Raw genomic sequence first — 26,811 nt, 5'->3', positions numbered from 1 at the left:
CATTGATTGATTAGTGTATATTGAGGAATCCTTGCATTCCTGGGATAAACCCCACTTGATCATGTTGTATGATCCTTTTAATGTGCTGTTGGAGTCTGTTTGCTAGTATTTTATTGAGGATTTTTGCATCTATATTCACCAGTGGTATTGGCCTGTAGTTTTCTTTCTTTGTGACATCTTTATCTGGTTTCGGTATCAGGGTGATGCTGGCCTTGTAGAATGTGTTTGGGAGTGTTCCTCCCTCTGCTATATTTTGGAAGAGTTTGAGAAGGATACATGTTAGCTCTTCTCTTAATGTTTGATAGAATTCGCCTCTGAAGCCATCTGGTCCTGGGCTTTTGTTTGTTGGAAGATTTTTAATCACAGTTTCAGTTTCAGTGCTTGTGATTTGTCTGTTTATATTTTCTGCTTCTTCCTGGTTCAGTCTCAGAATGTTGTGCTTTTCTAAGAATTTGTCCAGTTCTTCCAGGTTGTCCATTTTATTGGCATATAGTTGCTTGTAGTAATCTCTCATGATCCTTTGTATTTCTGCAGTGTCAGTTGTTACTTCTTCTTTTTCATTTCTAATTCTATTGAGTCTTCTCCCTTTTATTCTTGATGATTCTGGCTAATGGTTTGTTGATTTTGTTTATCTTCTCAAGGAACCATCCTTGAGTTTTATTGATCTTTGCTATCGTTTCCTTCATTTCTTTTTCATTTATTTCTGATCTGATCTTTACGATTTCTTTCCTTGTGCTAACTTTGGGGTTTTTTGTTCTTCTTTGTCTAATTGCTTTAGGTGTAAGGTTAGGTTGTTTATTTGAGATTTTTCTTGTTTCTTGAGGTAGGATCGTATTGCTATAAACTTCCTCTTAGAACTTCTTTTGCTGCATCCCATAGATTTTGGGTCATCGGGTTTTCATTGTGATTTGTTTCTAGGTATTTTTTTATTTCCCCTTTGATTTCTTCAGTGATCTCTTGGTTATTTAGTAGCATATTGTTTAGCCTCCATGTGTTTGTATTTTTTACAGATTTTTTCCAGTGACTGATATCTAGTCTCATAGCGTTGTGGTCGGAAAAGATACTTGATAAGATTTCAGTTTTCTTAAATTTACCAAGGCTTGATTTGTGACCCAAGATATGATCTATCCTGAAGAATGTTCCATAAGCACTTGAGAAGAAAGTGTATTCTGTTGATTTTTGATGGAATGTCCTATAAATATCAATTAAGTCCATCTTGTTTAATGTATCATTTAAAGCTTGTGTTTCCTTATTTATTTTCATTTTGGATGATCTGTCCATAGGTGAAAGTGGGGTGTTAAAGTCCCCTACTATGATTGTGTTACTGCCGATGTCCCTTCTTATGGCTGTTAGTATTTGCCTTATGTATTGAGGTGCTCCTATGTTGGGTGCATAAATATTTTCAATTGTTATATCTTCTTCTTGGATTGATCCCTTGATCATTATGTAGTGTCCTTCTTTGTCTCTTGTAATAGTCTTTGTTTTAAAGTGTATTTTGTCTAATATGAGAATTACTACTCCAGCTTTCTTTTGATTTCCATTTGCATGGAATATCTTTTTCCATCCCCTCACTTTCAGTCTGTATGTGTCCCTAGGTCTGAGGTGGGTCTCTTGTAGACAGAATATATACGGGTTTTATTTTTGTATCCATTCAGCCAGTCTGTGTCTTTTGGTGGGAGCATTTAATCCATTTACATTTAAGGTAATTATCAATATGTATGTTCCTATTACCATTTTCTTAATTTTGGGGGTTTATTATTGTAGGTCTTATCCTTCTCTTGTGTTTCTTGCCTAGAGAAGTTCCTTTAGCATTTGTTGTAAAGCTGGTGTCATGGTGCTGAATTCTCTTAGCTTTTGCTTGTCTCTAACGGTTTTAATTTCTCCGTTGAATCTGAATGATATCCTTGCTGGGTAGAGTAATCTTGGTTGTATGTTTTTCCTTTTCATCACTTTCAATATGTCCTGCCACTCCCTTCTGGCTTGCAGAGTTTCTGCTGAAAGATCAGCTGTTAACCTTATGGGGATTCCCTTGTAAAAAATATGGAACACTTCATGAATTTGCCTGTCATCCTTGTGCAGGGGCCATGCTAATCTTCTCTGTATCATTCCAGTGTTTTATATGTGTTGCCAAAGTGAGCGCAGTATTAGAAATTAATCTGCTAGTAAACTCTCACAATACCTATTTTGCTTTCTATAACTGTAATATCTGTGGGCAAATCTCCCCTACTCAAAATACACATTCTTTTTAGAACAAGGCTGTGTTTCACACATTCTAGTTTTATAATTTGTCCAATATAATTCCTTGAATAAACAGTTATTCAATAAATATTTGTTGACAAGCCTTTGATATAGTAGACTGCAAAGGTGTCTATTACATTATTGCTGATAATAGCTAGAGTTAAAGAAACATAAATATTCAATAATAGGTGGTTTGATGACTTGGGAGACTGGGATTGACATATGTACACTAATATGTACAAAATGGATAACTAATAAGAACCTACTGTATAAAAAATAAATAAAATACAAAAAAATATTCAATAATAGTGGAATCTTTATATAAATTTTGTTTATGTCTGGTAATCTTATTTAGAGAAGCATGTGAAACCTTTCAAAATTCTATTTACTTGTAACAAAAAGGGAAATGTTTATATTATACCATTAAGTTAACTAATTAGAAATCAAATATATATAAAGTCTGTATATGAGTGGAATCATACTCATAGGATAAGGATAGGATGGAAATATCAACTTTTGGTGATTTTACTTCTTTCTGTTGTTCTATAATATGTTTTTATAATGCAATATAATTCATTATAATAGTCCCATAAACACTAAAAAATGTTGAATGAATGAGTAAAAAAAGTATAGATGATTTCTATTTCTACAAGTGAAAGCCATATTAACAACTAGTTATTTACAATATATCAGGTAATAATGTAGATGAATCTCACACCAGCACAAATATACATAATCAAAGAGTAATTTTTTTCTTCATTTACTTTGACATATTTTAGACTGTGTGCGGAAGTTTAAGTGTTGTCAGATAAGCATAGAAGAAGGCAAAGGGAAACTCTGGTGGAACTTGAGAAAAACTTGCTATAAGATAGTGGAGCATAACTGGTTTGAAACCTTCATTGTCTTCATGATTCTACTCAGCAGTGGGGCACTGGTAGGTGAAATATGATTTGCTCTTTTACTTTTACCTGAAATCCTTCACCTTTCCCCTTAATGAACCTCCTCTTACATGTTTTTACAGCAAGGTGTTTGTGAATATGAGAGACATTGTATGATATTTTTAGCACAGTACTTAAAGAGCAATTTTCATTGTTCTGGAATAGGCCTCAAACTGAATCAAATTTAGATCAGTATGATTTTTTGTGAATATTTAAGGAAGGATCTTTTTTTTAGTCATCAGAACCAGTTCCTGTTAAGAATGAGTATGTAGACATGATATGGGATTATCAGCTAAATATCAAACTGTTTAACATAAGCTCCATTGCTACATAAAACCCACCTGTCTTGTTCATGCTGATTCACTAGTGCCAATCACATTGAATGGCAAATAGTAAACTAACTTAATTACCAATGAGTAGCAAAGTGAAAGCATTACAAACTTATTTTATATCTGATTTCATTCCACAGAATGGTCAATTTGGTCAAAATATTGATTAATATAATGAAAACAGTGTGTCCCGTTTTCCATTTGTTAATGTAAATGTGGTTACCTTTCTTTTATTTGTTTATTTTTCTATTAGTTGCTAGTGTTTGGTGAGTTGATTTTAGTAGGAGGATCATGGCATTATATCTGGAGGCCTCAAAGCCCACCTCTGATTTGATTAAGGATTCTGCAGCCTGTCATGTACTTGGAGCAAAGAAGGTCAGCTCTGTGTTTTAATGCCAAGTAGAGAGGGAACTGTGACATCTTGTCGGTGACTAGTGCCCTTGCTGTAGCAGCTCACTGTTATCAATTACACCCAGTCAGAGATCACCAAAATGCACCAACATGCACAAAGGCTGGCTTCTGAGGGGCTTCTAGCTTCAGCTATAGATAGAGTTGAAAAGCATTTAGGCCCTTGTATTGAGCCCCACTTACAAGCCCAGATCCCCCTTTTCTCCAAAAAAAAAAAAAATTCTCCTTTCTCCTTGATCCAGACCACCAGGTTACCCTGATAGTTTTTCTTGTAAGAGGACTGAATTAGATAAATGCTCTTTTCATTCCAGAAGGCCTAGGGACTCCGGCAAATGAATTCCCCCTCCCTTTCCAAAGAGCTCTGCAAAATAAGGAGGTTCTAGATATACACCACACACATGCCCAGATTGAGCAAGAGAGATAGAGGAGAAAGCTAGAGATCATAATCCATTCCCCTTTCCCAGGCTAAGGGGGCTCCTTGCCTTACATTTGCATTACTGAAAGGCTACAGTCCACAACTCTGCACTGAACAAAGCAGATCTGCTTGCAGATGATTTTCTGCCTCCTGCTGTAGAGAGAAGCAGCTGGCAATGTCTCAAAAATTTTAAGCTCTTTTGGGGTACCCTGATACCAAAATTTAAAAATTATTTGAATTAATTGGTTGATAAATGCTCAGTCAACAGTCATTTGCATATAGATAACTATAAAGCAAAGTGCAGCTCTGGGAAGCACAAAGTGTTCCACCCTTAAGCACCTGAGAACAGGCTTGCAGCATGTTTTTCTCTAATAAAATACCAATTAGAGACAGTTTATGAAAATGAAATTCAGTGAAGCTTTTTCACTTACAGGCCTTTGAAGATATATATATTGAACAGCGAAAAACCATTAAGACCATGTTAGAATATGCTGACAAAGTTTTCACTTATATATTCATCCTGGAAATGCTTCTCAAGTGGGTTGCATACGGCTTTCAAGTGTATTTTACCAATGCCTGGTGCTGGCTAGATTTCCTGATTGTCGATGTGAGTATTCTGCACATTCTTGATTCATTCTGTTGGCATGTGAATGATATGTGCTAGCAATGGTGCCTGGCATATAAAAGGCACTCAGTAAGTACTGCATGGCCCCAAATATAAATGATGGTTCCCATCTTCCCAATAAGAAAATGCCCCAAAACAATTTTTTTGCTGGTTTAAATGTATATACTTTCAGAGATGAAACAGTCAAATGGAACTTATTGTATGTATTGATTTAGTTTAAATTAATATTTAAGATTCCAAGTTATACAAAATAATATATTACCATAGAAGTTTTGCTTTTATCACTCTCACATTTCATACAATAACTGTATTTAAATTCTTCAAGGGCATCTTTGATGTTACTATATTCATCATCACCAGAGCCTGTTGCAAAGTGTTTGTCCCACAGGTGGATTACTAATTCCAAAAAATTTGAAAGTCCAAATAGCAAGAGACACTTCTTGATTTGTATGATGGCAGAAACAGATTGGCTATTGGACCAATTATTTAAAAGTTTAGTGAAACCACGATGGTGTTGAAAATAAAGATGCAGTATCAGAATATGAAGCTTTAAAAATATGAATATGAGGTTATTCCCTGATTTTTGAGGGAAAATTCTGAGGAAGATCTCACCTTTTTTAATGCATATAATATCTTAACTAAAAAAAAAAAAATTAAATCACTTTCATTTAGTTTTGGAGATTTACTTCTTAAACTCCTTTTAAATTAATAGTCCATTTTGAAAGACTAGAAAGGAACTTAAAGGCCTTTTGTCTAGAAAAGACTAGGCGAGCCAGTGAGAATAGGGGACAGAACACCTGCGGGGAGGGGATGGGTGATGCTCAGAGCTAAGGGAGGAGGAGGGCTCTGGAATTTTCAGGAAAGCACAATGTGTTAAGTAGTGTACTTTAAAGATAATATTCTGTTGATTATAATAATTCCTTGGCAATTAAAGATGTATTTTGAAATATAAAATTTACATATGTTGCTAGCAAAGAAAAAAACGGACCCTTTCATGGAGAAAATTATTTTTTACAACTTCAGGTGAAAAATATATCAACTTTTAATTTAGTAGGAGTTTTCTGATCACCAAACAGAGGAAAAAATTTGTAAGAGACAAAGAGAATTCTTTGAATTTAAGAGACAAAAATATCTTTTTTCCCTTGAATCTGCCTAAAGCAAATCTATTCTTAAATAACATATAGAGCTACATGAAGAATTATATCAAAAGTTTACTGGCAATGAAATAAGACAATAACTAATACTTAAAACCACATCTGTGTGGACATTACAAACAAAGGAAAAATATACCAAGACAGTACCAGTTATTTTATTTGTATAATGAGATTATGGATGATACTTTTCTTTATTTTCTGTATGTGGTTATGATTTTTAATAAAAATATCTGGCATTTAATATATCTATGTGATAATAAAGGCATTAAGTCAACACTACCTAAATATGAAGAAATTCTTAAGAGAAATCTAGTTGAAGTCTATAAGCTGCTACTCATATTACCTAGCATACCCTGATATTTACCTTCTTAGATTTAAGAAAACTATTATTATAATGCATTAAACTAATCCATACTTTGCTTTATGTCAAATATATTTATTGAGCATCTATTTTGTTATGGAAGAGACAAATATGAATGCCATTTTTCTGGGCCTATGGGAGCTTACAGACAACTAGTGAGGACAGACAGTATACAGCGAGAAGATGACATCTATATTAAAAGTGCTATCTGCTTCACTGAGGAAGGAGCAAAGGCTTCATGAGGCCAGGGCAGTGTGAGCTGGCTTTTGAGGGATGACATGTCAGCAGGTACAGATGAGGGGAAGGACACCAAAGTCTTAAAGACACTGATGCATGCCAAGCAGGGCTTGTTCACAAAACAAGTGAGGGAAAGCGTTCTGTAATTGGATGATAAGGTAAGAAAGGTAATTTGGAGAAGAGGTTGAAGGACCTGAGATGCCATACAAAGAGATTTAGATTTATGATTTAGTAATGAAGCCACTAAAGAATTGTCTATGGAAAGTGACAAGAAAAGCTCGCTCTTTCAGGGAGAGAAATTTGGTGGAGGTGTCAGTGATGGAATAGAAGGAGATTACTATTTACAGGCCAAAGACCAATAAAGATCAAAAAGAGAAGAGGGAGCTTCCCAGGTGGCGCAGTGGTTGAGAGTCCGCCTGCCGATGCAGGGGACACGGGTTCGTGCCCCAGTCGGGGAGGATTCCACATGCTGCGGAGCGGCTAGGCCCGTGAGCCATGGCCGCTGAGCCTGCGCATCCAGAGCCTGTGCTCCACAATGGGAGAGGCCACAACAGTGAGAGGCCCGCGTACCGCAAAAAAAAAAAAAAGAGAAGAGGGTCTACAGGTATCTCCTTTTCATATTCAGCTACACAAGACATGTAAATTTGAATATTTTACTACTTCTTTAGCCAATAAATACTGCCCCGGTTCAGAATTTTTTTTCTTATGTCTAACTTTTATCTTTCCTCCTTTAATTTATGCCTATCTCTTTTTCATTTTGTCTTTAGAGAAGATAAAGTACTATAGGTCCTCTTGTTTTATATGTAGAAGATCTTCACAACAAATGATAATTCAGTAACTATTTTTCAGTTATCTGTGAAGAGGAGACTTACAAAGTCTAAAAGTTTAGATTTTAGGAAAAATATAAAAACCACCTCAGAAATTTTTATAGATTAATTTTTTCTAAATTTAAAGGTTTTTCTATCTCAGAGGACATGTGCAAAATTAGTTCGAATAAGTCAAGTTTTGTTGTAAAAATTTTCTCTGTGCTTCACTTATTTTTCTTAAAAAATGTATTTTTTAAATATACACTAACACCATATTCTTAAAACCTATATTACACATCTGTTTTCAGTTTTCTACTTTTGAAATTCAGGTGCACTTTAGGAGAAAATATCTTTTTTTAGTTTATATGGCTTTAATGAGTTTTCTATGTATTTTCAAAGGAAATCAGACATTTCTGTGCCACCTATGGCAGTTGTTCTTTTCCTTTTTAGCTGAGATTTTAGAACTTCTATCAACTGCATTTGTCATCTGTGTAAATGACTAAAGAAAACATTTTTCTGACAATTTCTAATTAGTTATACTAAAATCTCAACATTTTTTTAATGAATTATTTTAATTTTCCCTAATTAATGATCTTATGCCCTCACACTGACATTTACAGGAAGACTAAGACACTGTTTAGAAACCTAGATCTTTCTGAATGTGTTTATATTCAGAGTCAATAGTGGTTTGCGTAGTTTACTTGCATACTTGTACTAAGTTTTAATTTCTCTTTCAGGTCTGCTCAGTAATATGAGGAATGATAAAGTTTTACAGATCTATAGATGAAAATTTCATTTCGGTGTCATTCTTTTTCTTGCTTTACATTTAATTTTTAAAAATTTTCTTGTCAAGAATCTTGAAAAAAAACACATATAGCTTCTTCTTTTTCATAAGTTTATAGCAGTGGTTTTCAAAGTGTGGCTCACAGGCCAGTATCATTAGCCTCACCTGGGAACTCGAAGAAATGCAAATTCTCAGGCCCTACCTCAAACCTTGGCCAGCGATTTGTGTTTACAGCAAGCTGTCCAGGTGATTCTGATACTAAAGTTTGAGAACTACTGGTTTATTACATAGAGCAAGGTTGAATTGTATAAGCATTTTTATTTGTAAATGAGAAAACTGTGTTGCTTTTTCTGTATAGGTCTCATTGGTTAGCTTAACTGCAAATGCTTTGGGTTACTCAGAACTTGGTGCCATCAAATCCCTCAGAACACTAAGAGCTCTGAGGCCATTGAGAGCCTTATCCCGGTTTGAAGGAATGAGGGTAAGACCAAATGCTTTAGAATTTGTTGGAATTAGAATTGAGAACAAACTGCTGCTTTGAACCTTAGACATGACAAATCCATGCTGAATTTGTGTCTTCTACATTCAGACTCACATAGCCAATCAATCAGTAATATTTGCCAGACATCCATAAACTTGACATTGTTGGAGGCACTCACAGAACATAATGCCTGAATGGTTGCTTCTAATTAGAAACAATTAGATTGCTTCTAATTAGATTTGTTCACTCTGTGGGAAATTTCTAGCATGTTGTATAGGCTTCTGATGTGAGTCAAGATTAGTTATATTCCTTCCATTTATAAACGTGCACAAAATCCCACTCACTGTAATTTGAAACCACCACATCGTTCCTCATCATTTTTCTTCCCTGTTCCATATGATGTATTTTGAGCCTTTTAAAGTTCAAATCTGGCCTTTTAGCTTTCAAACGAAGGCTGAGATGGCTAAAAAGTAGGTCAGCTGTGGAAATCTAACACTCATTTAGAAAGGTGGTACAAAAGAACTCAGAGGAATTTGTGCTGCCATTTGTCATCCCCTGGGGCACAAAACCTGAGACCACATACCCTCAGCACTGAGGAAATGGTGATGCCCTGTCTCCCTACATTTAGCTATTCAAAAAAGAACTTTTAGATGCTTTTTTTTGTGATATTTTAAAATAGTTACTTAGGACTTTCTCTGAATGTTGCAAAAACAACCAGAAGCAGATGATGTGTGTAGGTGTGTGTGCTCCTATGTTTGTATGCACATGATTGCATAGAAAGGAATGGCTAGCTCTTAAATTCTTTTCACTTTACCAATTTAAAATCTACTGTTTTTGAAGTAGCTGTTTTAATTTTTTAAAAAGAGAATCAAACTTTCAGTACTAGAATGATTTTCATATTTTCTATATCAAGTTTGCATATATAATGACCTAAATTCCTAGTCCTTCCATAGATCTGACTCTCTTCACTTCTTTTTCCATCTCATTTCTGTGCCAGGTTGTTGTCAATGCTCTTTTAGGAGCCATTCCATCCATAATGAATGTACTTCTGGTTTGTCTGATCTTTTGGTTAATATTCAGTATCATGGGAGTGAATCTTTTTGCTGGCAAGTTTTATCACTGTATTAACTACACCACTGGAGAAATGTTTGATGTCAGCGTGGTCAACAACTACAGTGAGTGTAAGGCCCTCATAGAGAGCAACCAAACTGCCCGGTGGAAGAACGTGAAAGTCAATTTTGATAATGTGGGACTCGGGTATCTTTCTCTACTTCAAGTAGTAAGTAACCACCTTATTATTCACTGTGATGTATTATGAAAAGGAGTCCAAAATTCTTCTCAGTGCTTGCAAATACATACTTCCTCAAGCCCATTTGCCTAGATTCTTCCTCAGTCATGGCCGAACTGTCTTTTCTGTGCCATGTTGAAAACTGGACAGCTCTACAAAGTTTATAGTCTCTCAGACTAAGCCTTAGGTTCCCAGCACAGGTCTTTGTTACTGAGATTTCTGTGTAGGTTCCTACTGTTTTCCCCCATCCCTAATCTGAGCAAAGTAGAGGCAGTGGCCTGAGGGTGGGGTTGGAAAGGTGGTGGGGAGAGGCGTGGTAGATTTCTGTCCTCCTTCTCAGGTACCAGACAGTCTCTAAACCCTCGCCAAGTCTCCACCCGCCCAACCTTCACCAACACCGTAACCAAATGTACCCTCACAGGAACTCTACCTTGATTCCCCTCTTCCTTCCTGCTGCTTGAATGCTTTCAGATAGGGAGATTGCTCTCTTGCAAATGAAAACCTTCCTATCAAGTCTACTATGTCTGCTATAATTTCATAAATATCCATTCAACTTCTCAACTGACCACTCTAAGTCATGTCCACATGCTCCCTGAGATGATCCACCTACACAATACCCAACACTAGGTAAATATTGCAGGGTCCTGTAGCACTAAGGAACTGAAAAAAAATGTACAAGACTTGTCTTCAGGATTACTATGCCCACACAAACACACAAAACCAAAATATTTTAAAAAGTAAATTGCAATTAAATATAATGTTTGCTTCAGATTATAATGCTGCTTTTTATAGAATAACTGCCTCAAAATAGTATATTTAGCAATACTGAGGAGAGTTTCAAGAACAAACCATCATGATTGATGGTTAGTGATAATACCACTTAGAAAGGGATGAGCAGAAAAGAAAGCATTAAGATCAAACAACACAGCATATGTTTTCATTTGTCTGAAGGTAGTACTATATACGTGAAATTATTTCATGTTATATTCTTTAGATACAGCAGAGTCAAAAGTTATTGATAATTGCTTTTATGATAGCATATAGTTGTAATCCATCATGATTTCATTATAGATGTTAAAGTTGCATAAAAAGATGTTATAGAAGAATGCAAAGGAAGAGTTTTCAATGCATATGTTATAAAACTTTGCCCAAAGAGTTTAAATATTAATTCAAAACTATTTTATATACCCGTTTTGAATGAATCTTGGTCAATCAATCTGATATTTAATCTCTTTTCTAGAATTATAATTTGTGAGGGAAAAAATTAAATGATGTGACTTTTTTTACAGGCCACATTTAAGGGATGGATGGATATCATGTATGCAGCTGTTGATTCACGAAATGTAAGTCTGTTTAGAGAGAAAATTGTTTAATTTGATCCAGTGAATATTTCTGAAGTGTTGTTATTTAGTGATATTGTCAATAAAGTGAAATCATAGGTAAATTTATAGATTACATCTATATTAGAAAAATAAAATATTCAACCTTATATTACACTTTCCAAAATTTGATTTAAATGTATTTCTCTACTCACTGTGAATCTTTTAACATATCTTTCCTAGTATCTAGCATGGTGCCTGGCACTTAAAAATTTGTTGACTCTATTTGTAAAATGAGACATCTTATTTTTGGTTCTGATAGTTCTGGCCATGAATTAAAAGCCTGCACAGGCACTTTCTTCATCTGTCACAGATTTCTTCCAGCTTTTGATCTTTCCTCTGATAGGAAGGATCTGACTAGTGGTGAAAAAAGCAAACAGAAAGCAAAATAAACATATAAAAAAAATCCTGGGCTTCCCTGGTGGCGCAGTGGTTGAGAGTCCGCCTGCTGATGCAGGGGACATGGGTTTGTGCCCCAGTCTGGGAAGATCCCACATGCCGCGGAGCGGCTGGGCCCGTGAGCCATGGCTGCTGAGCCTGCGCATCCGGAGTCTGTGCTTCGCAATGTGAGAGGCCTGCGTACCGCAAAAAAAAAAAAAAAAAAAAAAAAAAAAAAAAATCCTAATGGTGTTTCTCTCTGGGAAGTGAGATTTTTGTGGTAGAAAAAGGGGCTTTCATAATCTACCTTATACACATCAGCACTTTTGAAATTTTTTGTATAATCTCCATTAATTTCTCACTAACAATAAGGGAGGAAATCACATTTTGAAAAAGAGATTGGCTTCTGATATATTGCCAGAGTATAGTAATTAAGCTCAAAATATTATATCCCTGACACCAAAAACCAGGTGGTAACTTAGAAAGAATTCCTGATTTTTTTTTCACCTTATTTAAAAAAAAAAAAAAAGAATGAAAGCGCTTAACACCCTGCATTGTATCTATTACTGTCAGGAATCCCAGTTATGGGTTTTTTTGAATAATAGTTACAATTTATTATGTATTACCACTCACTGTGCTGGCTTTCTTACATTACCTCATTTTTTGCAGTGGTTTCCTACCTATTTGATTAATTCATTTAAAATTCTCTCCACCTTTCTCATCAATAACCTACATGACACACAACTTGCTTTCAGTTTCTTCCTTAATAACCTAGCATACACTATCTGCTATGTAACCCCTCAGCATTCAAGCACTTCACAAAAGATGGAGTCCAATTGGCCACTATAATTATGACAGGTTATTCACTCTTACTCTCATTAGTTAATAGAGAAATGCAAATTTAAACCAAAATTAGATATTACCTACAAACCTTCCTGATTGGCAATATTAAAAAGTTTGACAGTACCAAGTGCTGCTAAGAATAAACAGCAGCAAGAACTCTAGTATGCTGATTGGGGGGAAATGGATAAATATTCCTTTAAAAAAGTTGAGTATTACCAACATTATTCATTAAAGTTCAAGATATTCTTTAACCCCACAATTCCATTTTTAGCAATATATTCTATAGAAACTTATGTACATATATAGGAGAATCTATGTATAAGAATGAGCATAACTTTTTTTCATTAGTGAAAAACTGGAAACAACTCAAAAGTAGTAGAAATAGGCAAATATTGAATATTAAACAGTATTGAAAATGATATATGAATCCAGTATACATAATGCAGATGAATCTTAAAATGTAACTGTTATAACAAATGTGTCTACTAGACAAAATGTAGACACAACTAACCTTATTGTTCAAGAATGCATACTTAGGTTCTAACTCTAGAGAAAAAGCAAGGAAATAATTACTGTAAAAGTCAGGATAATGATTACCTTTAGCAGGGATGGTAGAATTTATGTTTGGGAAGGATATACCAAGGGTTTCTGACATCTTGGGTTGTAAAGTTCACTTTAAAAGAGTTTATTACATCTAACACTTATGTACTGTGCACTTTTGTGTTTACATAGCATTTAATTTTAAGACATTTTAAAATATTTTATATCACTGTCCACTACACACATGCATAAATAAAATAGAAGTCTTATCAAAGAATAGGCAGTTTTACAATATTTCCAATATTTTCTATTTTACCCTATTTCATTAGAAAAAAAAATTCCATGTTGGCCATTACCCTCTAAATTGATTTCATGACACAATGTGTCATTACCTGCATTCATTGTCACCTGTGACTAGTTAACTGAGTTGGTTAGAACAATGTCCTGTGAGACCTGAACTACAGATTACAGCCAAAGCTTAAACCAGCCATCATACTTTTTTCATCAGAACTGTGCTGGATGAGAGAGGGCATCATTGTTACAAAAACAATGCCTAAGGCCTGCAGAATAGGATGAATCAATAGACTCATTTTCAGAATGGAAAGATCCTACTGATGTACCTATGTCCACACGTACAGTAATAATTCTAGTCTATCAACAGAAATATGTACTAGAAATCAAACCTTTACTCTTAACCTTTTACTATTGACCAGGTGCTGTTCTAACACCTCTCATATACAATAGTAACATTTAACCTTCCCAACTACCATATGAGGAGTAGGCTCTATATTTTTCCATTTTACAGATGAAGAAGCTGAGTCAGAGAGGGTAAAATTTGAAAGTTTTTAACATAGAACAGTGTGACTACAACACCTCTTCTGTAGGAAGAGGAAATCCTCACTTTGCATGCCCCATTGGGGTCTTGAAACTGCATTGCAAGTGCATTCATAATCTAGGCATTTATTGGGTGAAATTAATTTTAATTATTCAGACTTTTCTATGAGTTGTTTCATTTTCTCAAGTCAGTGAACCTTATTAGAGACTCTTCAATAGGTGTTAGATTTGATGTTTCATAAAATCTGTTTAATTTTTTTAAATTTCCAGTGATAGAGACATGCTTTGAGAATCAAAAATTCACTGATGTCTTTTTATGAAACATGGAGTAGGTCTAATAGTTATCATTTTTCATATTTTGTAGGTAGAATTACAACCCAAGTATGAAGACAATCTGTACATGTATCTTTATTTTGTCATCTTTATTATTTTTGGTTCATTCTTTACTCTGAATCTTTTCATTGGTGTCATCATAGATAACTTCAACCAACAGAAAAAGAAGATAAGTATACTAAAACTTCATCTTTGTTCTAAAATGTGAACTAAACATATCACACCGTTTCCTTTTGGCTCCAAATGCAGTCAACAAAAAGAAAGAATATAAAATTCAGAAATTGTTTTGAGAGACTTAATCATCTATGAGTTTTTAAGTGATTGATAATTCAGATAGCATGTACTGATATTTCCAGTATAGAAATCTGACTAATATGGCATAATTTATGCATTGAATATATGCATCTCTAAAATACATATATTAATTAGTAGCATTAGAATAGAATGTGGAGCCATTTTTCACACAATTACTAAGATGAATTTTGTAGCTAGCAAAGAACGTGATTTTTACAAGTTTTTCTTTCATTTCTTTACTTTGGAGGTCAAGACATTTTTATGACAGAAGAACAGAAGAAATACTACAATGCAATGAAAAAACTGGGTTCAAAGAAACCACAAAAGCCCATACCTCGACCTGCTGTAAGAATAACATACTTTCATCATCAATAAAAGCTATGCTATCTATCACTTTTACAGCCCAAATTGCTAGATACTAATTTTTGTGCATTTGCAAAACAAAGTTTTTGCCTTAGCAATGTGACTAGCTAGCCTAAATAGCCTAAGTATTTGTAATTTATATATACATACTATGTAGAAATTATGTAATATATTTTATATACAGACATAAAATACATATTAATAATAATGTTCAGACTTATATGCCAATATTATTCCATAGGATTGATGTCATTGAGGAGCTTCTAATAATGCAGAGAAGAAAACATATTCATATATACATAGTGTGGGAATATTGAACGTTCTCAGAGTGCAGTGGGGACCAATTGGGATAACTGGTACCTCTTGGATATGCCCCATATTCTGTCCAACTTTGCAGATTGAATGGAATTATTAATGGAAAAAGTCACAGTTCTTGTTTTTTCCTGGTTTTTAAGAAAAATCTATTTCCTCCTAGCATCTTGCCCCTAAATCAGATGACATCATTCTTTAAGACTTTTCATGGCTATTCCAATTGTATATTTGCCAATGGCTACTGGTTCTGTTTGGTTGCTTCAAGGAATTGTTGTCAGGAGAGTTCCTGAGTTTTTCTATGTTTCAGAAGTCCTCCCCCAAGGTATACATGGTACAAGGCAATCCAGTGTTCCCAAGGAATCATGACTCTATGACTCCATTAGTGACGATGTAAAACTGGCCAAGCTAAAACTGGCCATGCCCATGTTTTGTTTGTAAGTTAGCCAAAAGCTCAAAGAAAGTGGATAGTTATATTGGACAAAACATTAGGAATGGACAATTTGAGCCTACTCTTTGAGAAATAATACGACTTGAATGGATGGGGAGTAAAGCAGAGTAATGCCCTATATAAAAAAACATATACTCCAAAGCCATGGAAATAAATATTGCAGTGGAGAATAGTGATATATTTGAAATAGTGAGTAGTAAACACAAGGTTTTCTGGGTTAAATGAGTCAAGGTTACCACTATGAGTCTGAAGAAATCGATCTTAATTAAGCCAAATGAAAATATAATATAGTTAAGTGAACAGCATAGTAATGTGAAGAAAAAGAATTTTAGAGACTGGCGTGAGAAGATGTTAGAGACAAAATAGTGCTGGGCCTTGGACAAGAAGATGAGTCCACAATATGGGGTCATGCCAGTAGGACTGGAACATAGGAAATAAATGAGCCAACAAGAAGACTCAGTGGGATGAGGCAGCTATAAAATATAGGAAAAGAGGGAGGATTATTATTATCTACATTTCATTATGTAGATAATGAAAAATGTAAAACAGTTAATGTTTTGTGAAATTACTGATTGCACTAACATAAAGTCTTATAAAGGCATTTGGAAAAATTAGGTCTTATGAATATGAGACAAAGATTTTAGAGTTGTTATTGTCAGACATAATTCAGTTGAGCTCTGAAGCTTAGATTCATTTTTGAAAGATAATTAGAATATATATTTTAAAAAAAAGACCCAAAAAGTTCTGAGCATGAAGCCTTGGGCACTTCACCATTATAGGAAAAGGTAAATCAGTGAAGGAGTGAGATTTATCAATAGGCAACATATATATGTAGATAAATGATTGAGAAAGAAATTTTTAAATGGCTGTTTAATTACATCAAATGACATAGGTTTACCTAGACAGGGACAGGGATGCACAGGAAACGATCAGTGCACTTAACTAGACTATTATTGGCAACAATTTGGCAAATTAAGAAATGATTTGGTAAAATCCATCCTTTCAGTCATTCATTAACAATGTACTATGCTAAACATTTGGATTTAAATATTGAGCAATAAAGAGTCTATTTGGTAATCAAATAGTCACCCCAACAAATATAGAAATATCCAAGAAGGAAAGATCCATTTGGCTATGAGAGCTGATAAGAAAGAGGGGACTGATGAATCAGGGAAGTTAGGGAAGGCTTCACTGAAGCATGAACTGAGGCATGGAGAATGAGGAAGCGTCAGTAGGCAATGTGGGAAGAGAAGAGGAATGTATATGTGAAGGCCCTGAGGTAGGAAAGCCAGTGAATTGGAGTGCAGAGGGTGGGGGTTCATTTGGGACATGGGGAGAATGAAGAGGTTAGGATGGTCCACACTTTTCTGGGCTTCATAGGCCATGTTCAAGAGTAGTCTTTGTCCTTAGAGCAATGGGAAGTCATTGAAGGGGACCTGGTCCGTTTGGGTTTTGTGAATATCACTCAACCAGCACTGACAGAGGCAGTATGTGCATTGTAGACTTGTTTTGGAACTATTTCAGAGAGGATAGGTAGAGTGGTGTGGAGAAGAATAAAATGGATGGATTTGTAAGCTATCACAGGAATGAAATTAAAAGGTTTATTAATTGAATATGAAAGGTGAAGAAGGAAGCAACAAAGATGACTTATGAGTTTCTGCCTCACACAACTGGATGAATAATGGTGTCACGCAGAATATGAAGTAGGGACATGAATGGAGAAAAAATTGGGGATGCTAGTTTACAGAATTTTACAATCAAAAAGGGAGTCTGAAAGAGAATGAATGTTTAGAAGAAGTAGTAAAATAAAGTTTCTAAAGATTGAGAGATTAGGTGCAGAGCAAAGCAGGAGTTCTGAAGAAGAAGAGATTGAAGAGAAAGGGAATAAATATAGAATAAAGTTGCGCAGGATGTGGCTCAAGAACAGTGTAGTCTAGGTTAGAGAGCAAAAGGGACTGAGTCCTCCAATGAATTTGGAGTAATATATAAAAAAGATAGGTGTGGGAGACAAGATAATATGAAATGAAAAAGGAAGTAGAAGAGTTTCTTTACACCAGTTGACTTTGGTGTTCTCAAAAAAGAAGAATAGAGGGCAAGAGAATGGGAAATTTCTGAGAAGTTTGAAATTATCCTGGGACCAAGTGAGGGACAAAGGATTGCTAATCATTGTCAAGGGCCAAGGTAAAGTGAGAGAACATAAATCTTTGGTGAACAAGGCCTCCAAGGTTATATAGCTTCCTCCAGCATATTCTGGGATTTAAATTGGAGACAGTGATCTATAACTGGGAATTGGAGTTGTATGTTGAGGTAATCCACTGGAAAACTAAATGGACAGGGAATCTAAGGAGCTTTTTATTGATCATGCTGATATGAAAATAAACACCAAGTTTCTGATTTTATGCAATTTTGAATCTACTACACTGTAGGTGCTATATCTGTGGAAGAGAAAAAGGTTTTAATTAAATAAGAGCAATTGATGTCATAAAATGTCATCACTTTTATGACAAATGTAAGCACAAAGTTTTCTGAGATCACAGAGTGCTTAAAACTTAAAACTGAGTTAGGATTCACCAGACTGAGAAGGGCTGTCTGATAATATCCCTTGACAGAGGTGTTAGGACAGAGGAGACAGATAAACAAGATAAAATGATATGGTACAAGAGTGGTAGGAAGTATCAGAAGGGTAGAAATAAGGGGACCATAACTAGCCTTGGAAAAGTAAACTTCAGTACACAAGAGCTAAGAATGAAGTGTTTAGAACTGGAATTAGATGCATTTATTAGGTTGAAGAAGGCCCTAGAAGGACAGACCCAGCTGAAACAATGTAAGTCCAACCCAGCAGGCTAAATATGTATTCAGAGAAAATAGCAAAATATAACAAACAGGTGGTGTTTGATGTCCCAGAATTTCAATAGGGAGTAATGGATGCTTCCACTAGGGAGAGGACAAAACACTAACATAGAGAATCCAGACCAATAAATGTGTCGATCTGGGAAAGCAGACTATGAGCGTAGAGGTAGCAGAACGTCTGTAGTTCTAGTTGAGAAGGTAGAGGACAACCTAGCAGAGGTAAGCCAAGGCCCAAGCTCTAGAGTGCCTCAATACCAAGCAGATAGGGGCAAAAAGGAAGAAAATAGGGTCCAATGGGCTTAATTGGTTTACAAGATGAGGACTTAATTTCATAAACAAGACGTAAGGCCAGTTAGTGCTTGGAATAAGGTCCAAATTGAATAGGGCAGAGTTTGAACATTTGAATTGTGAACTGTAATTTTTTAAAGATAATTTATTCTTATAGAAGAGTTACCTCACAAAATCCTCACCCTACTTTCCTTTATTTTAACCTCTTACATAACCATAGATTGGTTAGCAAAACTAAGAAATTAATCTTGCTGTAATACCATAAAATAAAATGTAGAATTTAACTGGATTTCACCAACTATTCCACTAATGTCCTTTTTCTTGAACTATAATTCTAGAAACATCTTCTCAACTGAACCTTGAGGTAGAATTAAGGTAGAATTTAAGACGCTTTGGCTTTGCCGGGGGTTGGGGGGTATATAAAGGGAGAAGCTAGGGGGGGAAATGACAGGAAAAGCAAGAGAAGTACTTATTCATTAGTTCTTCAAAGTTAATTTTGATGCTCACCCCCAACACAGGCAATAACAAAGACTCATAATAGTGGCAAATATTTACTAACTGTCCATCGTACACATGGTGATGTTCTGGGCACTGAGAACTTAACAGGTGGTTCTTAACATAAAATCAGTTTATAAAATCTGGTATCATGAACAGTATAAATAAAACAAATACATTTGGAAAGAGCTGGATATTCCAATATACACATTTTCTTCCAAGTGTAAAACAAATGTAGTGTTTTTTAATAAAAGCTACATTTTCATATTGCTATATTAAAATCAGATAAGTTGAACTTGATTTTTTTTTTTTCAGTTTCTAAGTGAACTTTACATACTCTTTGTTTCAGAACAAATTTCAAGGGATGGTCTTTGATTTTGTAACCAAACAAGTCTTTGATATCAGCATCATGATCCTCATCTGCCTCAACATGGTCACCATGATGGTAGAAACTGATGACCAGAGTCAAGAAATGACAAACATTCTGTACTGGATTAATCTGGTGTTTATTGTTCTGTTCACTGGAGAATGTGTGCTGAAACTAATCTCTCTTCGTTATTACTATTTCACCATTGGATGGAATATTTTTGATTTTGTGGTGGTCATTCTCTCCATTGTAGGTAAGAAGAGCTGCTTTTACTCAGTTAAGGAAATTAGTGGTGAAAATTTGTGTTTTAAAGCTTTAAAGTTTTTTTCGCTAATCTTACTCATTCACCCCGAAATTTCAAATAAAAGTCTAATTATTAGTCCATTTTCAGCTTGTCATTTCTCTAATTGCATGGTGTGTATGAAATGATGTATAAAAAAAGGAATTTATATTCTGCAGGTTTCATTTATCATCTTGTCTCATTTCAGAAGAAAATAACTGCAACTTTAGCATAATACTCCTGTCCTCAGTCATACTCCTGTAGTATAGACAAGTATTGTTTTGAATAAACAATTCACACACACGTACACATATAAATCCTTACAAGTAGTCAAATAGTCCATAAATAATTGTCCTTGATAATTGGAATATCATGTTGAGTGTTTATATATATTCACACTCATACAAGCTTCATGTTATCTTTGGGTTCAGATAGTTTTCTATGGTGTGTAATATTCTTTTTCACAAGTACATATTTTGTTCAAAAATTCAAAGCAAATTCATTTCATCAATACATATTAAGTGTTTGTGTGTAGGACATTAAATCAGGTGCTAGAAGTAAGGTTCTGCTTGTTTGAGGAAAGAGAACATATACATAGAGAGACAAATAGTATTCCACTATTTATACACTTCTGCTGGTTAAATAGAAAGACAAGGTAGCATTCCATTTGATCCTGACGACTGTGGTATGCAGGATAATACAGTGATTAAGGGATGAGACTCCTGGGTCATACAGACCTGACCGAGCGCTTCCCTATTTTCACTACTTACCAGCTCTGTGACCTATGGCAAGTACCTCACCTTTCCAATCCTTAGTTTTCCAAGGAACATTTTTGTGAAGTGGTGTTATGAAGATTAAATGAGATTATGAAAGTAAATGCACTTAGCACTGTGCCTAGCACAAAGAAAAGACTTAGTAAATGTTAAGCCTAACGACGACAACAAAAGTAGCTATTATCATCATTTAGCAATGCATAAAATCATTGCCAGGATTCAGTCCCAAGTATGTCTGTCTTGAAAGCCTGGATTGTCTCCAGTACGTTGTGCTGCCGCCTCCCAAATAAGATGGATCAAAACCATCTCAGAAGAATAAGAACTCTCATATTCCTGATCCAAAAATCATATGCTTTATCCATTAAATCTTATGCAAACACTAGAACTAGTATTTAAGAAACATAAATTTCTTGGGCTTCCCTGGTGGTGCAGTGGTTGAGAGTCCGCCTGCCGATGCAGGGGACACGGGTTCGTGCCCCGGTTCAGGAAGATCCCAAATGCTGCAGAGCGGCTAGGCCCGTGAGCCATGGCCGCTGAGCCTGCGCGTCCGGAGCCTGTACTCCGCAACGGGAGAGGCCACAACAGTGAGAGGCCCGCGTACCGCAAAAAAAAAAAAAAAAAAAAAGAAACATAAATTTCTGTGCTTGGCTGCCATATACATTGTGTCCTTTATGGATGCTTTTCTTGAACCAGAAAAAATGACCATTAGTACCTTCAGTTAGTATAAAGGTGTTAATGTTATAACACTAAACATACCAGTTTCATTTTGCTAAACAAATATTACAGATTGTGTGTATGTAAGTGTGTATGTGTATACCTAATTCTCATGTCCACATTTTGTAAAACTAGTTAGTGCTTATCTTAGAAATGTAAATTTTCATTTACTGCCATTAAGTATAACCTTATTTTTGTTTTATCTTGGCTTTCCATAGGTATGTTTCTGGCTGAGCTGATAGAGAAATATTTTGTGTCCCCTACCCTGTTCCGAGTGATCCGTCTTGCCAGGATTGGCCGAATCCTGCGTCTGATCAAAGGGGCCAAGGGGATCCGCACGCTGCTCTTTGCTTTGATGATGTCCCTTCCTGCGTTGTTTAACATCGGCCTCCTGCTCTTCCTGGTCATGTTCATCTACGCCATCTTTGGGATGTCCAACTTCGCCTATGTTAAGAGGGAGGTTGGAATTGATGACATGTTCAACTTCGAGACCTTTGGCAACAGCATGATCTGCCTGTTCCAGATTACCACCTCTGCTGGCTGGGATGGATTGCTAGCACCTATTCTTAATAGTGGACCTCCAGACTGTGACCCTGAAAAAGATCACCCTGGCAGCTCAGTTAAGGGAGATTGTGGGAACCCATCTGTGGGGATCTTCTTTTTTGTCAGTTACATCATCATATCATTTCTGGTCGTGGTGAACATGTACATCGCTGTCATCCTGGAGAACTTCAGTGTTGCTACTGAAGAAAGTGCAGAGCCCCTGAGTGAGGATGACTTTGAGATGTTCTATGAGGTTTGGGAGAAGTTTGATCCTGATGCCACCCAGTTCATAGAGTTCTCCAAGCTCTCTGATTTTGCGGCTGCCCTGGATCCTCCTCTTCTCATAGCAAAACCAAACAAAGTCCAGCTCATTGCCATGGATCTGCCCATGGTCAGTGGGGACAGGATCCACTGCCTCGACATTTTATTTGCCTTTACAAAGCGTGTTTTGGGTGAGAGTGGAGAGATGGATGCCCTTCGAATACAGATGGAAGAGAGATTCATGGCATCGAACCCCTCCAAAGTCTCCTATGAGCCCATTACAACCACTTTGAAACGCAAACAAGAGGAGGTGTCTGCTATTGTTATCCAGAGGGCTTATAGACGCTACCTCTTGAAGCAAAAAGTTAAAAAAGTTTCATGTATATATAAGAAGGACAAAGGTAAAGAAGGTGATGGGACACCCATCAAAGAAGATATCCTCACTGATAAACTAAATGAGAATTCAACTCCAGAGAAAACCGATGTGACACCTTCTACCACGTCTCCACCTTCCTATGACAGTGTGACAAAACCAGAAAAAGAAAAATTTGAAAAAGACAAATCAGAAAAGGAAGACAAAGGGAAAGATATCAGGGAAAGTAAAAAGTAAAAAGAAACAAAAAATATTCCATTTTGTGATCAATTGTTTACAGCCTGTGATGGTGATGTGTTTGTGTCAACAGGACTCCCACAGGAGGTCAATGCCAAACTGACTGTTTTTACAACTGTATACTTAAGGTCAGTGCCTATAACAAGACAGGGGCCTCTGGTCAGCAAACTGAGACTCAACAAACCAGAGAAACAACATCGACAGGAGGTTTCTGTGTTCACAACCAGCTGACACTGCTGAAGAGCAGAGAGTAATGGCTACTCAGACTCTAGGAACCAATTTAAAGGGGGGAGGGAAGTTAAATTTTTATGTAAATTCAACACGTGACACTTGATAACAGTAATTGTCACCACTGTTTATGTTCTAACTGCCACACCTGCCATATTTTTATGAAATGTATGCTGTGAATTTATCACTTTCTTTTTAATTCACAGGTTGTTTACTAGTATATGTGACTATTTTTGTAAATGGGTTTATGTTTGGGGAGAGGGAGTAAAGGTAAGAAATTCTATGTTTCTCTACTGTATAACTGGATATATTTTAAATGAAGGCATGCTGCACTTCTCATTCTCACATGAAAAGAAATCACATCACAAAAGGAAAGAGTTTACTTCTTGTGTCAGGATGTTTTCAGATTTTTGAGGTGCTTAAATAGCTATTCATGTTTTTAAGGTGTCTCATCCAGAAAAATTTTACTGTGCCTGTAAATGTTTCATAGAATTCACAAGCATTAAAAAGTTGTTTTATTTTTTCATAATCCATTACATGTACCTGTATATATGTATATATGTATATGTGCGTGTATATACATATATATGTATACACACACCACACACACACACACACACACACACACACACACACACTCCATTACATAGTCATTCAGAGTCCTGGCAGCATGACTTTAACATTTTTGATAAGTGTCCTTTGGCATAAAATAAAAAATATCCTATCAGTCCTTTCTAAAACCTGAATTGACCAAAAAGCATCCCCTCCCATCACTTTATAAAGTTGATTCTGCTTTTTCCTGCAGTATTGTTTAGCCATCTTCTGCTCTTGGTAAGGTTGACATAGTACATGTCAATTTAAAAAATAAAAGTCTGCTTTGTAAATAGTAATTTTACCCAGTGGTGCATGTTTGAGCAAACAAAAATGATGACTTAAGCACAGTATTTATTGCATCAAATATGTACCACAGTAAGTATAGTTTGCAAGCTTTCAACAGGTAATATGATGTAATTGGTTCCATTATAGTTTGAAGCTGTCACTGCTGCATGTTTATCTTGCCTCTGCTGCTGCATCTTATTCCTTCCACTGTTCAAAAGTCTGATATGGGAAGCCATATATGTCAGTGGTAAAGTGAAGCAAATTGCTCTATCAAGACCTCATTCTTCGTGTCATTAAGCAATAGGTTGCAGCAAACAATAAAGAGCTTCTTGGTTTTTATCCTTCCAGTCTTAATTGAATACTCTATGGTAAAAAGCCCGATGTACAAACATGTTGCAAGCTGCTTAATTCTGTTGAAAATATATGGTTAGAGTTTTCTAAGAAAATATAAATACTGTACAAAGTTCATTTTATTTTATTTTTCAGCTTTTTGTACATAAAATGAGAAATTAAAAGTATCTTCAGGTTGATGTCACAGTCACTACTGTTAGTTTCTGTTCCTAGCACTTTTAAATTAAAGCACTTCACAAAATAAGAAACAAAGACTAACATGCAGTGTAGGTTCCTGCTTTTTTTTTATTAGTACAGTAAACTTTGCACACATTTCAATGTGAAACAAATCTCAGACTGAGTTCAGCATTTATTTGCTTTCAAATAGTGATGCCTTATTATCAAAAGAGGCTTAAGGAACGATCAGTTGATATTCTTGGCATCGCTTGAATCAGATGTTTCCACCTAGTCTTTTTATTCAGTAAATCATCAGTCTTTTCCAGTGTTTGTTCACACAGGTAGATCTTATTCTTACTGACCCATATGGCATTAGAACTTTATCAGATATGATATGAGATCCAAGCTTTTCTTTTCAACAAAAATTATATAAGTGAAATTATATTACCAGTTACAGCAAAACACTTTGTGTTTCTTTCACAAGCAACATTAAATGTAGATTCTTTACACTAAGGCTATTGACTTGTAGTATGTTGGTGAAATGCATGCAGGAAAATGCTATTACCATAAAGAACGGTAAACCACATTACAATCAAGCCAAAAGAATAAAGTTTTTGCTTTTGTTTTTGTATTTAATTGTTCTGTCGTTGTTTCTATCTTTGAAATGCCATTTAAAGGTAAATTTCTATCATGTAAAATGATCTGTCAGAAAAAATGTAAAAATACACATTGAATATAATAATTCATCTTTAAATTTTTTCGTTTAATGGAAATTAATTAAGAAGAGTGTACTGGATATCTAGTTTTAATATTGGCCCAAAACCTAGATATGGTATTGGATACAGTAGTGGAAAATTACAAAAATTAATAAAAGATTGACTAGCATTTTAAGTTGTGCATCCTTTCTCCTTCCCGTCTACCTACTGCTTTGTTTTGTTTTATTATTCTCTTTTCCATTTTGGTTCCTTCCCTATGTATTCTTGATGTACTTTCTATATAATTTTCCATCACTTCCTTGGGCTCTCAGTATTTTTCATTAAGGATATTCTCATTTTTTCTTTTCTGTTCACCAAATCTCTTGCTTATTATAGTCTGTAGACAACAGATCTGTACACTTAGGCCCCTAATAATCTGCTGCACTAGAAAAAGTTCATATAATATCTTCATATTCATTTCTATAATTTTGGAAGCAAAAATTCCAAGTGAGCTTAGATCTCACTCTTTATAATATATAAACAAAATTCCCCAAATGACACAGATTTGGTTTTTCCATTTAATTATGAGAAGTTTGAAATGTTTTTGAGTTCTGATTACCTATTAGAAATACCTGAGAAGATTTAATAAATGCCAATGTTTGAACCAAAAGCAGACCAATTGAATTCATATCTCTGGGGATGAAACTTAAGCATCTAATTTTTTTAAGGCTCCCCATTGATTTTGATTTATACTTAGGGTTGAGGACCAATGAGTTAGGGTATCCTTGCTCAATATGAAAAAATGTTCTGCAGAAAATGCACCTGTTCCCTTCAGCACTTTATTGTATAAGTCATCATATACAAGTTCCCAATATGATGGCTTTGGGGGTGTTTATCTTGCAGTGAGAGAGGTGTTTATCTTTTTTTTTAATTTTGTTGAAGTATAGTTGATTTACAATCTTGTGTTTAATTTTTGCCACTTTGCCAGCAAAGTGACTCAGTTATACATATATATTCTTTTTCATATTCTTTTCCATCATGGTTTATCACAGGATATTGAATATTGTTCCCTGTGCTATACAGTAGGAGAGAGGTGTTTATCTTTTTTTTTGTTTGTTTGTTTGTTTTGTTTATCTTTTTTTTAAGCTTTTTTTTTTGTTAAATATTTATTTATTTATTTATTTGGTTGTGCCAGGTCTTAGTTGTAGCAGGCGGGCTCCTTAGTTGCAGCTCCAGGGCTCCTTAGTGGTAGCTCACGGGTTCCTTAGTTGTGGCATGCAAACTCTTAGTTGTGGCACGCATGTGGGATCTAGTTCCCTGACCAGGGATCAAACCCAGGCCCCCTGCATTGGGAGTGTGGAGTCTTACCCACTGCGCCACCAGGGAAGTCCCAAGAGGTGTTTATCTTGAAGTGTGACATTGACCCATTTGTATCAGGGGTTCTTTTCTAGGACTGTAGTTGGTGGAAAGGGAATTCTATCAGAATAGTTTAGAGATCTTCAAATTATACATACACACACATACAAAATGGCA

At 35.4% G+C, this 26,811-nt stretch overlaps 1 protein-coding gene and 1 non-coding gene across 7 annotated transcripts in view; one reads left to right on the top strand and one right to left on the bottom strand.

The window, feature by feature from the left end:
* SCN2A (sodium voltage-gated channel alpha subunit 2) overlaps positions 1 to 25,468 on the top strand; it is a 149,231-nt gene extending 123,763 nt beyond the window's left edge. For all 6 annotated transcript variants that reach the window (XM_067741688.1, XM_067741685.1, XM_067741684.1 and 3 more), the window contains 9 exons: positions 3,018 to 3,172; positions 4,762 to 4,935; positions 8,654 to 8,776; positions 9,774 to 10,055; positions 11,354 to 11,407; positions 14,403 to 14,540; positions 14,906 to 15,010; positions 19,771 to 20,041; positions 21,774 to 25,468. In XM_067741688.1, the coding sequence (XP_067597789.1) occupies positions 3,018 to 3,172; positions 4,762 to 4,935; positions 8,654 to 8,776; positions 9,774 to 10,055; positions 11,354 to 11,407; positions 14,403 to 14,540; positions 14,906 to 15,010; positions 19,771 to 20,041; positions 21,774 to 22,969 (2,498 nt within the window). In that variant the 3' untranslated portion in view covers positions 22,970 to 25,468. The remainder of the gene's footprint in view (positions 1 to 3,017; positions 3,173 to 4,761; positions 4,936 to 8,653; positions 8,777 to 9,773; positions 10,056 to 11,353; positions 11,408 to 14,402; positions 14,541 to 14,905; positions 15,011 to 19,770; positions 20,042 to 21,773) is intronic.
* LOC137226899 (U6 spliceosomal RNA) lies at positions 2,035 to 2,140 on the bottom strand. The gene has a single exon (XR_010944591.1). It is a non-coding gene; the product is annotated as a U6 spliceosomal RNA (small nuclear RNA).
* Positions 25,469 to 26,811: the final 1,343 nt, after the last annotated feature.

This window comes from Pseudorca crassidens, chromosome 6 (genome assembly GCF_039906515.1).
Source record: "Pseudorca crassidens isolate mPseCra1 chromosome 6, mPseCra1.hap1, whole genome shotgun sequence".
In the NCBI taxonomy this organism is placed as follows: domain Eukaryota; kingdom Metazoa; phylum Chordata; class Mammalia; order Artiodactyla; family Delphinidae; genus Pseudorca; species Pseudorca crassidens.
The sequence above is the reverse complement of the archived record's forward strand: the minus strand, read 5'-3'. Positions and strand labels throughout refer to the sequence as shown.